The sequence below is a fragment of the Taudactylus pleione genome, unplaced genomic scaffold (genome assembly GCF_031769625.1).
Source record: "Taudactylus pleione unplaced genomic scaffold, aTauple2 ptg000314l, whole genome shotgun sequence".
In the NCBI taxonomy this organism is placed as follows: domain Eukaryota; kingdom Metazoa; phylum Chordata; class Amphibia; order Anura; family Myobatrachidae; genus Taudactylus; species Taudactylus pleione.
In genome coordinates, this window is record NW_028284715.1 from 10913978 (window position 1) to 10928282 (window position 14305).

The 14305-nt window shown below is 46.1% G+C and overlaps 1 protein-coding gene across 1 annotated transcript in view; it reads right to left on the bottom strand.

Annotated features, from left to right (window-relative positions):
* SPAG1 (sperm associated antigen 1) overlaps positions 1-14305 on the bottom strand; it is a 120506-nt gene that overhangs the window by 90879 nt on the left and 15322 nt on the right. Inside the window, exons 3-7 of the mRNA XM_088442685.1 lie at positions 12294-12453; positions 10953-11063; positions 7875-7939; positions 3632-3747; positions 856-961 (exon numbers count right to left, since the gene is read on the bottom strand). Coding sequence (XP_088298811.1) covers positions 856-961; positions 3632-3747; positions 7875-7939; positions 10953-11063; positions 12294-12453 — 558 coding nt within the window. The remainder of the gene's footprint in view (positions 1-855; positions 962-3631; positions 3748-7874; positions 7940-10952; positions 11064-12293; positions 12454-14305) is intronic.

Below are 14305 nucleotides of genomic sequence, written 5' to 3' on the forward strand. Positions count from 1 at the left end.
TGGGCGTCTTGGTATAGTGCTGCGATCGCATTAATTTGCATCATTTCGCAACGCGTGGGTGCATGCGATTGCAGGCTTGCCATCCAAGCTGAATGAGGCCCGCAGTCCCCAATAAGAGTCTGTTCCAGTGAAGGTAAAAACGTCTAACCCAGCTTCTTTTATGTATGGGTGCGGACAAATCTCGGATATCTGCTGTGGAAGTGGTAACCACACCTCGCCCTGATGTTCAAATTGCAGCAATCCTCCGAAAACGGACATTTATGGAGGATTGGTCTCATTTTGGGCTGAATAAATAGGCCTCTAAACTGTACAACAGTGAAGTAGGGAGGCTTGCTGTGAACACCAGAGTTGGTTTCTTATGAGAAAGGACAAAGCACCTTTGCCTCACGTACTAAAATTAGATTGTAAACTCATTTAGACAGGAACACTATGCACAAAATTTCTGTGTAAAACATACCATAAAAACATAGCATACAATTATATGTACTATACAAAATAATAAACATTAACATTGGTAATTAACAACAGTGAACACATTTAACAGTATCAATTATACTAATAGACGGACCACGACCACGCCTACCCTCTGAGGTAAACTTACCTACTCTTATTCAAGCTCGAGTGGAGTTTCTGTCTCCTGACAGTACAGACTCAGGGCCTGATTCAGAGCTGGACGCTCTGACCAGAGCACTCGCTCTGAATCAGGGCCCTCCTACCTCAACTTGGAGCGGCCTCTTGGACGCTCGCACAGCTGTGGGTTACCACCCACAACTATAGCGAGCGTCCATGATGATGGTCGCGATGGTCATTTTATATAACGCAGTGCTACTTCTATATAATAAATATTTAGCTTACCTGCTGTAATAACAAATGGCCTCCTCATAGTCCGCACATTTAAAAGCTTCGTTACCCTTTTCCTTTTCCCGGATTGCAAGAAAACGTCTCTGCTCTAAGCTAGCACCTAGAAGATATTCTCATATTAACAAAAGGCTGCTCATCCTATATACAGTCATAAAATAACAATACATTATGAAAAACATAGTAAAACACAAAAACTGGCTTCAGACAGATATAAAAGATATTACACTTTCTTTAATCAGATAGAAAAACGAGTAAGTAATACAAAACATACAGTGACTGGCCAAATTATTATATCCACCAGGAGATTTTATGCAAAGTAGCTATTCCGCAGATAATGCCGACATTCAGACACACAGATGTACACCAGGGAAGCGCATGTAGCGGTATTAGCATAAAATCGCACACACAAATACTGAGTGAGCGTCTCAGTCCATGCACATTCAGACACACAGATGTACACCAGGGAAGCGCATGTAGCGGTATTAGCATAAAGTCGCACACACAAACACTGAGTGAGCGTCTCAGCCCTTGTACATTCAGACACACAGATGTACACCAGGGAAGCGCATGTAGCGGTATTCGCATAAAGTCGCACACACAAACACTGAGTGAGCGTCTCAGTCCATGCACATTCAGACACACAGATGTACACCAGGGAAGCGCATGTAGCAGTATTAGCATAAAGTCACACAAACACTGAGTGAGCGTCTCAGCCCTTGTACATTCAGACACACAGATGTACACCAGGGAAGCGCATGTAGCGGTATTAGCATAAAGTCGCACACACAAACACTGAGTGAGCGTCTCAGTCCATGCACATTAAGACGCACAGATGTACACCAGGGAAGGGCTTGTAATGGTATTAGCATAAAGTCGCACACACAAACACTGAGTGAGCGTCTCAGTCCATGCACATTCAGACACATCGATGTACACCAGGGAAGCGCATGTTGCGGTATTAGCATAAAGTCACACAAACAAACGCTGTGAGTGGGTGTCTCAGTCCTTGCACATTCAGACACACAGATGTACACCAGGGAAGGGCTTGTAATGGTATTAGCATAAAGTCGCACAAACAAACACTGAGTGTCTCAGTCCTTGCACATTCAGACTCACAGATGTACACCAGGGAAGCGCATGTAGCAGTATTCGTATAAAGTCACACAAACAAACGCTGTGAGTGAGCGTCTCAGTCCTTGCACATTCAGACACACAGATGTACACCAGGGAAGCGCATGTAGCAGTATTAGCATAAAGTCGCACACACAAACATTGAGTGGGTGTCTCATTCCTTGCATATTCAGACACACAGATGTACACCAGGGAAGCGCATGTAGCGGTATTAACATAAAATCGCACACACAAACACTGAGTGGATGTCTCATTCCTTGCACATTCAGACACACAGATGTACACCAGGGAAGGGCTTGTAATGGTATTAGCATAAAGTCGCACAAACAAACACTGAGTGAGCGTCTCAGTCCATGCACATTCAGAAGCACAGATGTACACCAGGGAAGCGCATGTAGCGGTATTAGCATAAAGTCACACACACAAACGCTGAGTGAGCGTCTCAGTCCTTGCACATTCAGACACACAGATGTACACCAGGGAAGCGCATGTAGCAGTATTAGCATAAAGTCGCACACACAAACATTGAGTGGGTGTCTCATTCCTTGCACATTCAGACACACAGATGTACACCAGGGAAGCGCATGTAGCGGTATTAACATAAAATCGCACACACAAACGCTGAGTGAGCGTCTCAGTCCTTGCACATTCAGAAGCACAGATGTACACCAGGGAAGCGCATGTAGCGGTATTAGCATAAAATCGCACACACAAATACTGAGTGAGCGTCTCAGTCCATGCACATTCAGACACACAGATGTACACCAGGGAAGCGCATGTAGCGGTATTAGCATAAAGTCGCACACACAAACACTGAGTGAGCGTCTCAGCCCTTGTACATTCAGACACACAGATGTACAACAGGGAAGCGCATGTAGCGGTATTCGCATAAAGTCGCACACACAAACACTGAGTGAGCGTCTCAGTCCATGCACATTCAGACACACAGATGTACACCAGGGAAGGGCTTGTAATGGTATTAGCATAAAGTCGCACACACAAACACTGAGTGGATGTCTCATTCCTTGCACATTCAGACACACAGATGTACACCAGGGAAGGGCATGTAGCGGTACTAGCTTAAAGTCACACAAACAAACGCTGCGAGTGGGTGTCTCAGTCCTTGCACATTCAGACACACAGATGTACACCAGGGAAGCGCATGTAGCAGTATTAGCATAAAGTCGCACACACAAACATTGAGTGGATGTCTCATTCCTTGCACATTCAGACACACAGATGTACACCAGGGAAGGGCTTGTAATGGTATTAGCATAAAGTCGCACAAACAAACACTGAGTGAGCGTCTCAGTCCATGCACATTCAGAAGCACAGATGTACACCAGGGAAGCGCATGTAGCGGTATTAGCATAAAGTCACACACACAAACGCTGAGTGAGCGTCTCAGTCCTTGCACATTCAGAAGCACAGATGTACACCAGGGAAGCGCATGTAGCGGTATTAGCATAAAGTCGCACACACAAACGCTGAGTGGGCGTCTCAGTCCTTGCACATTCGGGCGCATAGATGTACACCAGGGAAGGACATGTAGCGGTATTAGCATAAAGTTGCAGTCAGCATCAGCCCCTGTATCACACAATTGTAACATGGAAGTTAGGAAAATAAGCTGCACAATTACCTGTTGTGTCTATTGTTTTTTTTATTTTTGTTGCCGACGTATTTATAACAGTTTTTGACTGTTTGTTTTTCTCATTGTTCTCATCAAGTTTGGATAATTCCTTTTCAACATCAAATCTTAAATTCAAAAAAACATGATATTACATAAAGCACTGTGTGCAATATACACTATGGTACCTTACAACTTTTCAACAGCTCTTGTCTACTTTGCTAATTTAGGACTAAGGGCCTGATTCAGAGCCGGACGCAATTAGCGCTCGCTCGTCCAGAAAATAGGGGTGGCTATTCAAATGAACCGTTCGCTCTTTGCGGTCTGTTCAAGCCTCTAGGTCTGAATGAGCGAACAAAACGCATCCTACGTCATGTCCGCTATTTATTAGATTAATCGAGTACATTGACCAGGGTATGAACTGCTCGCTATTCTTGTGGTTGGTTTTTGCTACCACAATTTTGCGAGCAGTTCTGGCTATAAAATAACCCAGTGACGTGGTCAATGACGCTGCTGTTTTAATTATGCACACCCTTAAAACGCCCGTTTTGACCTTTAAGCACGCCTGCGTTCAGATCTCCACTCCCCGTTTTCAAGCACCTTCCGCCGTTACCACCCACATACGCCTCCTCCTGTCACTCAAATTATCAGGCATTCGCTATTTTGCGAGCACATGAATTTCGACCGCACTGACTGGTTCGCGCATGCGTATAACGATCCGTACGCATGCGCAGTTGGGCAAACATCGCTCGGAGCGAACGAGCGGCTCTGAATCAGGCCCTAAGTAATGAAGTGGCATACATAGCCATGGTAGCTACACAAATACTGACTGTACTCAGCAACCACAGAGCTGGCCCTATGACTGGAGCCAATAATTGCCATACAGTACTTCTCTCCATAAACTTCTTGCAGACCAGGAGGTATATTTACTAAATATTGGTTTGGGGGTTTTTGTTTTTTTTCGGAATCGCTGATTTACTAAAGGCATGTTTGCAGTGATCAATAGGCTCTGTGCACACTTTGATGTTGGAAGAATGAAAAAACATGAAAATGTGAAAAAAAATAATAATAAAAAAAAATTGACTGGGGTCCCCCAAATTGTAACCAGCAAACAATGGACCTATCCTGCACCAAGTTCCTTGCCTGGAGTCTTTCATTGCAGTGTGTATATTGCTAATGTTGAGGTTCCCAGGGGCGGATCCTGAACTTATCATGAACTGGAGGAAGACAGCAAATTAGTAAATACCTAATCTAATGGTCATTCCCTAATTAATCTTCCTGCCCTGCCGGATCTAACATACAGATGTCACGCTCTGCTTTTACTGAGGCCTGCTCTACAGCCATCACAAACACATTTTTATAACCACAACCTTAGTGTTGGTCTAAATCAATGAAGTTCATCTAGTAGCCAGATCCTCTGCATCTCTCACTTGAATGCCTCTTGGCACCTACAGCATGTAAACAGAGGCAATTACATTCCTCCCAATATTTGGGAGACCAGAATTGGGACAGTAGAGTAATAGCTGCACCATAGTGGATGTGGGCATTTTTTTATATAAATAAAAATAAAACAGATTATGGGGAAAAAACTTTACAAAACCACCCAACCCCAAAAATTGGGAAATATGTCCTGGTCGTGGAACAGATCGTAGGACTGACCACTGAAATCGGGACTGTCCTACTAAAATCGGGACAGTTGGGAGGTATGCCCTGAAAAGTAAAAGCAAGGGTATACTGGAGCTGTGCTCTGTGTATACAAGATAGATGACAGTGGAGGCACCTTTGAAAACGTTGACATCTTTGATAATAACAAGGGCGCTTTATGAAAGTCTAAAGGCCCGACCTGACAACTCATCTCCACCACCCCGATCACTGTCTGATTTGGCCATGCACGTGTATCATCCAATCTGGAAAACCTGGCTGAATCTGATGGGGAACTATTTGCACGGTCAGATGAAGACCACGGGTTGAGTATTGGATCCTGGCAGTGGCATCAAGACAGTCAGAATCCAGACACCATTAGGTAAGTATCCTACCACTAACCCTTAGCCCTAACCCTCCCCGGTGCCTAAACCAAACCTCTCCCTTGCCGCACCGTAAACCTAACCCTCCCCCCTTAGTGCCTAATCCCATCCCTCCCAATAGTGCCTAACCCTAAACCAAACCCTCTCCCTAACTCCTGATACTTCCCTTCGGGATGCCGGTGGTTGGGATTCTGGAGCCGGGATCCCGATGCTCTCGGGATTCTGGCACCAGTATTTTGACCGTCAGCATCCCGATCGCCAGGATGCTGACTACATCCTGGTGACCACCTATACAGTTAGGTGCGGTCATAGCCTGACTGGTTTTATTGTCCTCCCCGAACAGCATCTCATAGATCTCAGACAACTGGGTCTAAAACGACAGGATTTTGGAGGCAACGCATTGAACCCATTGCCATGACGTTACTGTGCCCAATATGATAATATTTTTTTACAGCACTGTTTTTGTTAGAAGAAATGTAGATATATTTTTGGATTATCGGCCGACAGAAATGCAATTCTGAACCTTGGATCCACATTAGCTTTAAGCTGATAAATATCACTGCGGTAACCAGTGGTCGAAATGGGAATTTTGAAGTGGGGGTATGGAAAATCTAAAGTTGTATTAAGCACGCGCCCGAGGCGAGCACGCATCAGAAAAGGGGGCGTGCCCGTAAGACTCTATCCTTTTTCATCAGTGTAGTGTACCACACCATATTAGCCGTCATACACATTATGCCACACGATAGAAGTGCCCCTTATAACACATTATGCCATGCAGTAGTAGTGCCCCTTATAACACATTGTGCCACACAGTAATGCTCCTTTTACACATTATGCCACACAGTAATGCACCTTATAACACATTATGCCACACAGTAATGCCCTTTACAAATGTCCTTTACAAATGCCACAAAATTACAAAATGTGTAGTACAAATTAATGCCACTTACACATTAGGCCACATAGTAATGCCCCTTAACATTTTTCCCCACAGTACAGCCCTCCCCCTGCAGCCTCTTACCTCTCCCTTCACAACTGTCCCTCCAGCAGCCTCTGTCTTACAGAGATGACCTGATGAGAGCCGAGGAGACTCATCTCCATGTGTAGTTGGTGCCTGGCCAAAGCCCGACAGGCATCCATGGACGGAGAGACAGCGGCAGCTCTCCGCCATAATTTCAAATCTGGCGCTGTCCCCGAGCCAGGCGAGAGCCGCCGCAGCGGCAGCTCCTGATTGGCTGCCGGTCTGCAAACTCCAACTGGCTGGCGGACAGCGCCAGATTGAAAATTATGGCAGCTCAGTGCCGCTGTCTCTCAAAGTCTCCATCCATGGATGTCTGCCCGGTGGGTGGCGGTCGGCTCGGTGCTTGCAGTGCCGGTATACCATACCATTGTAACATGATAGAAACAGATCTCACAATGGGCCTGATTCTGAGCTGGACGAAAGGATCTCCCGGATATCTCCAAACTGCACATGCGCTATAAATATAAATGACTGCGCATGTACCGGTCCAGGCATGCGCACACATATATGGAATCGATCTGTTCGTCATGTAGAGCACTTTTTCAGTAAAATGGACAGTTTTGGTCAGTAATTGGGCGGTAACTCTGCAATCGCACAGAACTGACCTGCAGCGCAGTGCGGCATTGCGCCCTCTGCTGGTCCCACCTCCGGAGCGCATTGACAGGACATTGTGCTGAGGGGGCGGGGCCAACAGCATCGGGAAGAACGGCACTTCTTGGAGCGTCTAAAAAACGCTCCAGGCGGCACTGCAGCAGAGATAATGGCTGAAGGTTGACACTCCAGGCACCCAGCTAGCCAGTACAGGGGCCGTGGGGCAGCAACGGTACCTCCCCTAGGGCCCTGTCCGACGGCATCGCTTGCACACCCCTAGTTACGGTCCCACTGACTGGCCTCATGGGAATGTCGTGACCTAGCGTACAGATGGAGATGGGACACCCTGTCTAGCGGATCTTTTGCACCCAGCATCGGGCGGGCGCAAGACCAGATACTAATGATGACAGCTGCAGATGTAAAAACAGTGGGCGCGATGGGCTTTCACATACAGAGGCACCGATATTCGGCACACACGGGCGGATTTGGCATTCGCATAAGGAGGTAAGGCTGTGCAAGAGCAGCTGAAGATGCTTCCGCTCAGAATCAGGCCCAATGCTGTATAATAACCACAACATACATAAGTTATATATCTGTAAATATAAACATAGCTCCTCACCTATCCCAGTCTCTGTAATCTCTTGGAACCTTATGGTTAGCAGACTGATTGTCTTTTCCTTTATGCTGAAAATAATTGAAAAAAAAAATAAAAAAAAAAAAGGTTATTTCATTAACAACAGGTTTACCTTACACGCCTGTGCTAAATTACTCACAGACACAAATGCACTGTAACCCTCTGACCTGTTCTTTTCAAATGTAAGGAGCAGATGTCTATGTATATTATATTGATCATTCAAATAAATATTTACTTAGTAACTTTGCACCTGGACAAACCATGATGCAATGCAAGGGGTGCAAATACATTTATTTTTTGGCATGCAGGGTGAATACTGGCTGCTTTTGCATGTAGCCCACACATGCTGGCCAGCGTTATTCTGCCCTGCAATTTAGATTTCAGTTTGGACACGTCCCTCACATATCTAAAGCTCTCTGCACATTGTACATCTCCCCCACCTGCAGTGCAGTATGGCTTTATGGCTTTACCCAGGTGCACAGTTACTGGCTCTTTTGTGCTTTCCCTCAGAATCCGTCCCATCATCTCATGGCTAGTAAAGAACAAACTGATTTTAACAGGGCCGGCTCCAGGGCTAATAACGCCCTGTGCCGGCTGAGTGATCTGCGCTCCTTATCGCGCACGACGCTGCCGCACGTGACCAAAATTGGGGGCGTGGCTTAATTATCATAGGCCATGCCTCCTTGCGTGATGTTGTCTGAGGGGCGTGCCCGCATGGCACGCCTCCAAATAACGTCAGCCTGGGGGGAGCCTCACTAGCTGGGCTTCCCCCAGCCCTCTCACGGCACTGAAAGGATGCCGCGCGCATGTGGGGTCCCGGCACCGCCGCACAGCTGCAGCGGTGGGGGTCCCCAACCCCCGATTTGACCACCCATGGGCCACTTCGGCCCATGGGTGGAACAGCGGGACAGTACTGTCCGCTGAAATCGGGATGCTGGGGAAGGGTGCCCCCTCTATGGGTGGCGCCCGTGTTCGACCACTCAGGTCGAACACCCCTAGAGCCGGCCCTGGATTTTTATGTAATTATTATTGGGTATCAGGGATATTATGGAACCACAGGCACCTTGATATTGAGTCACAGATGTACACACATACACCTATCTTCAAATCGTTCTAAATAGCCCCGTTTGGTGCGCCACGGCCTTTTGCGTATTAGCTATCCCATTAAAAATATGCGTCTTAATGGCAATTTTTTTTCATGACAAAAATAGTAATCCTAAACATCTAGTGCACCATTAGCGAATGAACACACACAATGCAGCAAAAAGTACGCAATCCGGGTAAAAGGCAAAAGATAGAGGTCTCATAGGAATGACTTGCGCCACGATTCGTTATGCTTAAATTGCTACTTTATTCTAATTCCTTTGCAACAAATATACTAAGGGTCTGATTCAGAGCCGGACGCTATTTGCGCTCGCTCGTCCATAAAAAGGGGCTGGCTATTTAAATTAACCGTTCGCTCTTTGCGGTCTGTTCACGCCTGTATGTCTGAACGAGCGAACAAAACATGCAAACGTAATTTAGAAAAAAACGCCCCCTGGCCGCTCGCATCATACGTCATCTCCGCTATTTATTAGATTAATCGAGTACATCGGACGGCGTATGAACTGCTCGCTATTCTTGTGGTTGTTTTTTCCTACCACAATATGCGAGCAGTTCTGACTATAAAACAACCAAGTGACGTGGTCGATGACGCTGCTTTAGTAATTATGCACACCCTTAAAACTCCCGTTTTGACCTTTAAGCACGCCTGCGTTCGGATCTCCACTCCCCGTTTTCAAGCACCTTCCCCTGTTACCACCCACATACGCCTCCTCCTGTCACTCAAAATAGCAGGCATTCGCTATTTAGCGAGCACACGATTTTCGGCCGCACTGGCTGGTTCGCACATGCGTATTAAAATCCGTACGCATGCGCAGTTGTGCGAACATCGGTCGGGACGAACGAGCGGCTGCTTACGAGCGGCTCTAAATCAGGCCCTAAGACCATTAGCTACTTAGTACACTATTAGAGAATGAAGGCCTGGTTCAGAGATGGACGCAGATCAAACGATTGTTTCCTAATGCACATGCACGAATGCTGCACTGCGCACATGCAGAGATGGTTTTGTGACTACGTTCGTACAGAGGAACTATTCACAGAGTGAGTGACAGCTAGTCGGCGTTTGAGGGGTGGTAACGGGGTGGTGGGTAGGCAAACGCAGGCATGTCTTACTGTTTAAGCGCAGTTACATGGGTGTGCATAAATTAGTCGTTGCGATCCTCCTGCGCAGCATGAGAGCCCTCTGCGTGCCAGGAGAGCTGCAGTGTATGCGGCTGGTCAGACTTGTCGCATATGCAGCGTACATGCTCGATGTTGATCGATGTTACTGATGATGCTCAGGTAAGCTTTGGACGGCATTAGCATATTTTAGCAACTGCGATCCGTGAAAGAATGAAGTTGCGATTGCATTAACGTCTGTCTCTGAATCAGGCCCTAAGACGCTAAATTCAGGAAAAAGTACTCAAGCACGGGAATCACGACACGTGGCAGAGTGTCTAAAGCTGGGGAAACACTGAGCGATGTATACCCAGCCCATATGTCGGCTTTGTGTTAGAAAAATGATCTTTTAAAATAATTTTATTACAGAACTTTACATGAGCGTAGCAATCACAGTGTTAGTGCACAGCATAGACAACAGCATCTCAGAGCTGTCCTGCATCATTCTGTGCTACGTGGGTGGTACAAAATGCAGACACCAGAATGTCGTCATATTTTTTCTACTGTTAGTGCCCTAACCCTGTAATGTTGACATTGTGACCGTCTACATTACAATATGTCATCATTCAGACATTGTGAGTTTTCGCCGTGCGCATACTATGGGCAATGCCGAGACATATTCAACTCATTCATATCTCTACCTAAGCTGATTTATAGTTGCTAATATTAATGTTTAACTAGCCCTGTATTTCTATTTTTTCTATTGACAGTTTACCTCCGTTAAAGAAAACATTACTTAATAAATGACACAAAGCAATAAACAAAAGGTATATTTTTTGCTTAATTGTATTATCACTAGGAAACCTTGTTAGTTGCTGGATCGCTGGAGAAACTGCGAACAGGAGGCAAATTGTCCGAGCTTTGCTGAAAGGCAGATTCCTGCTGATCCTTACACTTTATGTCTGTAAGAAAGGTCTGTAAAATAAAGTTAGACAGTGACCTGTAATAGTTACACGAGAGGAGATAAAATATAAACTTACTAACAAGGAAAAGTAAATTAATCTATATAATTTCCACCAAAAAGTGTACAATCAGCCTGACATGGATACAAAGCACTCACTAATGACCACACTACTAAAGTCTGGGGTTCCATATAGCGGTCTCATCTCATCAGTAACTTAACAGCCGAAAAACAAAGTTCATATTTGAAATGGATAAATGAGGCGATGAGCTCCAATCACTGGGGGTGATTCAGAGTCCGACGGTATTACCATCGCAGCTGCTACCATGGTAACAGCTGTGATAGCACTATTATGGTAATGCAGCAGGAGACGTTACGCCACCTGTATGCATAACTGTTCCGTACTGCACCTAGAATTCGCAGCTTACTATCAATCACTGACAGTCTGCTGCCGCTCTGCGTGTGAACACGCAGGACACGTAACTGCACGGGGTTAGCGCGCATCTCTGAAATAGCCCCACTGTGCGGAGTTGAGGAGGATGACATTGTGGTGGAGAATCACTTTTAACTCTCTTTGAATGGACAATCCACAAGACTGATGAACCTTGCTTTAATGATGATTGTTATTGTGCGTTACTTGTGTAACATGAAGACATTGTATTATGTATACTAGTATAACTTTTACAACAGCGTTAAGTTATATAGAATTGTTACTTCTAGTCAGTCACCTGAACGCAGCAGAGATTTCCATGTTGTGGGCTGATCCAGTATGCAGCCTCTGCCCTTGTCAGGAAGCAGGGACATCAGTTACGCAGTGCCTGGCGCTTATTCAGAAGGTCTGAATTATGTGTATGAAGCCCCAGTTTGTAGTGAACTAACACTGCATGCTGATAGCACTTATTACAGTGTACAATATGGGTGCCCTAACAGTGTGCTGGTGACAGTGGGAAGATGTATCAAGCCTTCCCATAGCAACCAATCAGCTTGTACCTATCATTTTATAGAATGTACTTGATAAATGCTACACCAAAGCTGATTGGTTGCTATGGGCAACTTATCCACTATTTAGAAGGCTTGATACATCTTCCCCAGGGATATATGGGGATTCTCTCTTCACGTTCTCTGTAGGTGAGCAGCAGCATTCAGGCACTGAGTGATGACCCAGAAGCTGACAATTACTGCATGGTAGGTGTAAGTGCCTCATGTGTCACAGATCCACGTAGCAATAACAAGACACTCCCCACCTTAATATCACTATCAATCTGCTGCCAGTCTTCCATGGAGAAATCTGCAGCGGTTGCAGGCGGTTTATCCTTCCTCAGAGCACGACTATGCGGCGATAAACTTTCAATTCGCTTTTCACAAAACACTGTTAAATCCGGGTAGTGTCCTTCCTCTCCAGACCTATACAAAGTAAATATAGTAATAGTTATATTATGTTTCCACATGTTCCTTTTAGTTTCCATATACATGCACAGACCACGCGTTTTACAAACACAGGTGTACAATACAAACAACAGTCTGTGAAAGCCCAAGCTGCGTATGGCATCGCAGTGGCTAATTTATGCACACCGCTGTAACGGCCTTCAAACGTACTGGCATGCCTGCGTTTCACCGACCATCCCCCGTCACCACCCCCAAACGGTACTTCCTGTCAATCACTCTGTGATGGGTCTGCGTAGTCACATAGAATAGAAATTCACATAGAATAGAATTTTACGAGCATGGGTATTACGGGGCCTATCCATTACACGACTTTTGGAACGATCCGACCAAAACCAGGAGGTTTTGGTCGCATTGTTCACAAAGTCTTGTAATGGATAGCCGGCAAGGACCAGCGATGCGTGTGCACGCTGGGTCCTTGCCAACCCCGACTATCTACAGAACATGCTGGTCAACATGATGACGATCGTCAGGTTCCCCATGTTCCGAGATAGGAGGTCGGGATCCTGCACTGAATGACGTTCAGTGAACACAGTCAGTGCGGGCACCGCACCCGGCGACCTGAAGGACTGAACGCTAGACATTCAGTTTTTCAGGTCGCCTAATGGATAGGCCCCTTTAGTGTAAATATATGATTGTGGCGTTGATAAAGAGACCATGTCATGGCACCTCCTAAACTTCTGTAGATTAAAAAAAAAATTATTCTACAGGGATCACGTGGCTATGTGAGCATCTGCTAATCTGGGAAAGCCCCAGTCAATGTGTACTCTCCAGAGCATGAAGCTCATTTAATTATCCACAACACAAGAGTTTAACTCTGGAGAGATGTTGAAAATGCCGTCTGGTTAGCTTCCCACAGCTCTCCAATATTTGTAGATGCAGAATCTTAGGTGCGAATGGACCTCTCCACCACATCCCATAAATGCTCTATTAAGTTCATGTTGGTCGAATGTGGTGGCCACACCATTCGTCGTAACTCTCCAGAGTGCTCCTCGAACCAATTCTGGACAACTTTGGACTGATGACGTAGTGCATTATCCTGCTGGAGTATTCCATCATTGTGGTGGTACATGAAGTCCATGAAGGGCTGCAAATGGTCATCCAGTAATGCAACATAGTGGTTACCGGTCAATGACGTGTTCAGGCGGAACAGCAGACCCAATCCATGCCACGTGAACACACCCCACACCATTATGGAACCACCACCAGCCTGCACAGTGCCTTTTGACAAGTAGGGCCTATGGCCTCATGGGGTCTGCGCCACACCCGAACCCTGCCATCAGCCTGACTCATTGAACCACGACACATGTTGCCAGTCCTCCAGGGTCCAATTAGTGATGTTACAAGCTGCTGGTGTCTGGTGTCGTAGTTTTAACAGAGGCACTCTGGTGAGTCTTCTGCTCCCATATCCCATGGAAGCTAAAGAACGCTGCACTGACCTGCTGGATATGCTCCTGGTACCTCCTGCATTGACTATGGATGTGATTTGAGCCAGTGTCGCTTGTCTGTTACCACGGACATTTCTGGCCAGATGCCTCTGGACACGATCATTAAGCACCTGTGGTTGGCCACTGTGCTCTCCACGCTGGGTGGTAAACCCTTCCATGAGGTATTCCCGGTACACACTTGACACCGTAGATCGAGGAATGTTGAATGTTCCATCCTTCGGTCACACAATATCATGCCCCGTTCGACCTCTGATAATTCACGTCGCTTTGCAATGAGCAGCCTAGCCGGTGTTCATATAGATTCACAAGATATCAGATAACAAATGGTGCAGGTCTGGGCATTTCCAAGACATCACAGTAAAGTG